Source organism: Orycteropus afer, unplaced genomic scaffold (assembly GCF_000298275.1).
Source record: "Orycteropus afer afer isolate SDZICR_OR568_19922 unplaced genomic scaffold, OryAfe1.0 scaffold00114, whole genome shotgun sequence".
In the NCBI taxonomy this organism is placed as follows: domain Eukaryota; kingdom Metazoa; phylum Chordata; class Mammalia; order Tubulidentata; family Orycteropodidae; genus Orycteropus; species Orycteropus afer.
In genome coordinates, this window is record NW_006921701.1 from 6,010,775 (window position 1) to 6,012,746 (window position 1,972).

The window sequence follows — 1,972 nt, forward strand, 5'->3', positions numbered from 1 at the left end:
AATTCAGTTAATGGAAAATTTTAATGTTTCAGACAACTTGGGCATGTCAATCTACTTTTAGGACTGTAAATTTTATGGAACCTAAATACATATCAAGTATTCCTGATGAAAATTTAGCATAAAAATGAAACTGTACAGTAAAATAGGCACCAGATTTAGAAGACAAAGTATGAAAAAATGTAAAATATCTCATTAACCATTTTTATATTGATTATACATTTGATAATATTTTACAGATTGGGTTAAATAAAAAATAGTATAATAATTCATTTAAACTTTTTCTCCTATTTTAATGTGTGTGGAAGATAGCAGTGACTAGCCACTAGACTGGAAAAACTCTTCTCTCCTTCCTTAAGGACATCTGGATGCCGAGTTTTTGACTCTTGGCCAAAATCAGGGCTGTGGGATTTATGATAGTTGTCTAAGATCTGAAACTGCCCCCCTGATCCCCAGGTTCAGCTTCTTTACTAATGGTCTGCAACTGGCCTAACCCACTAAGTCAGCCTGGCTTGATTGTATGGCCAGAGAAGATTAACAGCCCAGCTGGGAAGGTCTCCTTTGCATTCTCCTTAAGCTTTGATGGCTTTCAAACCAGAGAGAAAGTGTGGTCCCCCCGTGTGAATCAAGATCCCTGTGAGTGCATAGACCCAAAATGCTTGCCTGCACTTTTGCCATGCTATATTCTTTCTCTGTAGACAAAGGCCTTATATGACTATGTTCTGTGAAATCTAATAAGACTTTTCAAATAGTCAAACTGGGAAAATCTTTACAATGTGACTACTAGCAAATTTTAAATTATAAATGTACCTTGCACTATATTTCTATTGGACAGCACTGCTTTAAATTCAGCTATGTTCCTTCCTTAATACATAAAAGGAGAAACCTAGGATTGCATAACCTTTCTTAGGATGTTATCCATACACTGCACAGGCCTTCTAGAGACTCCTTGGATAACTGACTGAATTTTGTTTGTTGATGGCTCATTCTTAAAAAACAAAACTGGAAATTGTCTAACAGGTTCTGATATCACACAACTGAATTCACCCTTGGAATGTAAGTCTCTCACAGAATTTAAATCAATTCCAATGGTTATTACACTCACCTGGACCCACCAGCTGGCAAAAGATTAAAGAGCAAATAAATATGTATAGTAGAGATGATTTGAAAATTAGACCACGTCAAAATATGTTAATGACAAAAAGGTTCATGACAATACTGAGGTGCTATTAGGCAGAATGAAGGTAATTTTGCGGTCACCCCTATGCAATAGGAAGCTGCAGTGGGGAGAAAGGGAGGAGAAACAGAAGAGATCAAAGAAGAGTCAGAAAAAGAGACAAAGATAAGAAAAGCAAGCTAACTAATACTGTGCCTTTAGAGACCAAGGTTAGAGAGAATTGAGGAAGGAGAGGCAGATGTTGTAGAACAGTCAGAAGATGAGGACGGAGAACGTGTTACTGGATTTTGGGAAAAGGTTTACTTTAGCCTTGGAACCCTGATTTCACCAGACTGCTGATGCTGAGCACACGCCACAGCAGTTCCACACCAAGCAGATGAAGACAGTGTTGCCTGGCTTCTAGAAACTTGGCAACACAGAGGAACCAATGTGTGCTCCTGGGTCTTACTCATAATTCAGGCCTTATCAGTTCCTTGAAAACCATTCATACTGCAATTAAGGGCTCAAAAACTGTCAGCCACCTTACCTGGGAAAGGCACAAAGGCATGCCGCATGCTAACAGAAAATGGCATTCCTCTGTCCAAGGCTCTCTCCTCCAGCTGGGCCCGGTGTCCAGGGTTCAGGTGACAAACTCTTTTATTTCCTCCTCTGTGGGGCAAACAACATCATCAGCTAGACATGAACCAGACTTAAATATATATATACACACACACACACACACACACACATGTTGTTATGTTGTTGTTATTTGCCATCGAGTCGGCCCCGACTCAGCGACCCCTCCTTGGTTTCCGAGGC

The 1,972-nt window shown here is 39.8% G+C and overlaps 1 protein-coding gene across 1 annotated transcript in view; it reads right to left on the reverse strand.

Moving 5' to 3' along the window:
* Positions 1-1,972, reverse strand: part of POLQ (DNA polymerase theta) — a 222,700-nt gene that overhangs the window by 77,669 nt on the left and 143,059 nt on the right. The window contains exon 24 of the mRNA XM_007943887.1: positions 1,701-1,822. Coding sequence (XP_007942078.1) covers positions 1,701-1,822 — 122 coding nt within the window. The remainder of the gene's footprint in view (positions 1-1,700; positions 1,823-1,972) is intronic.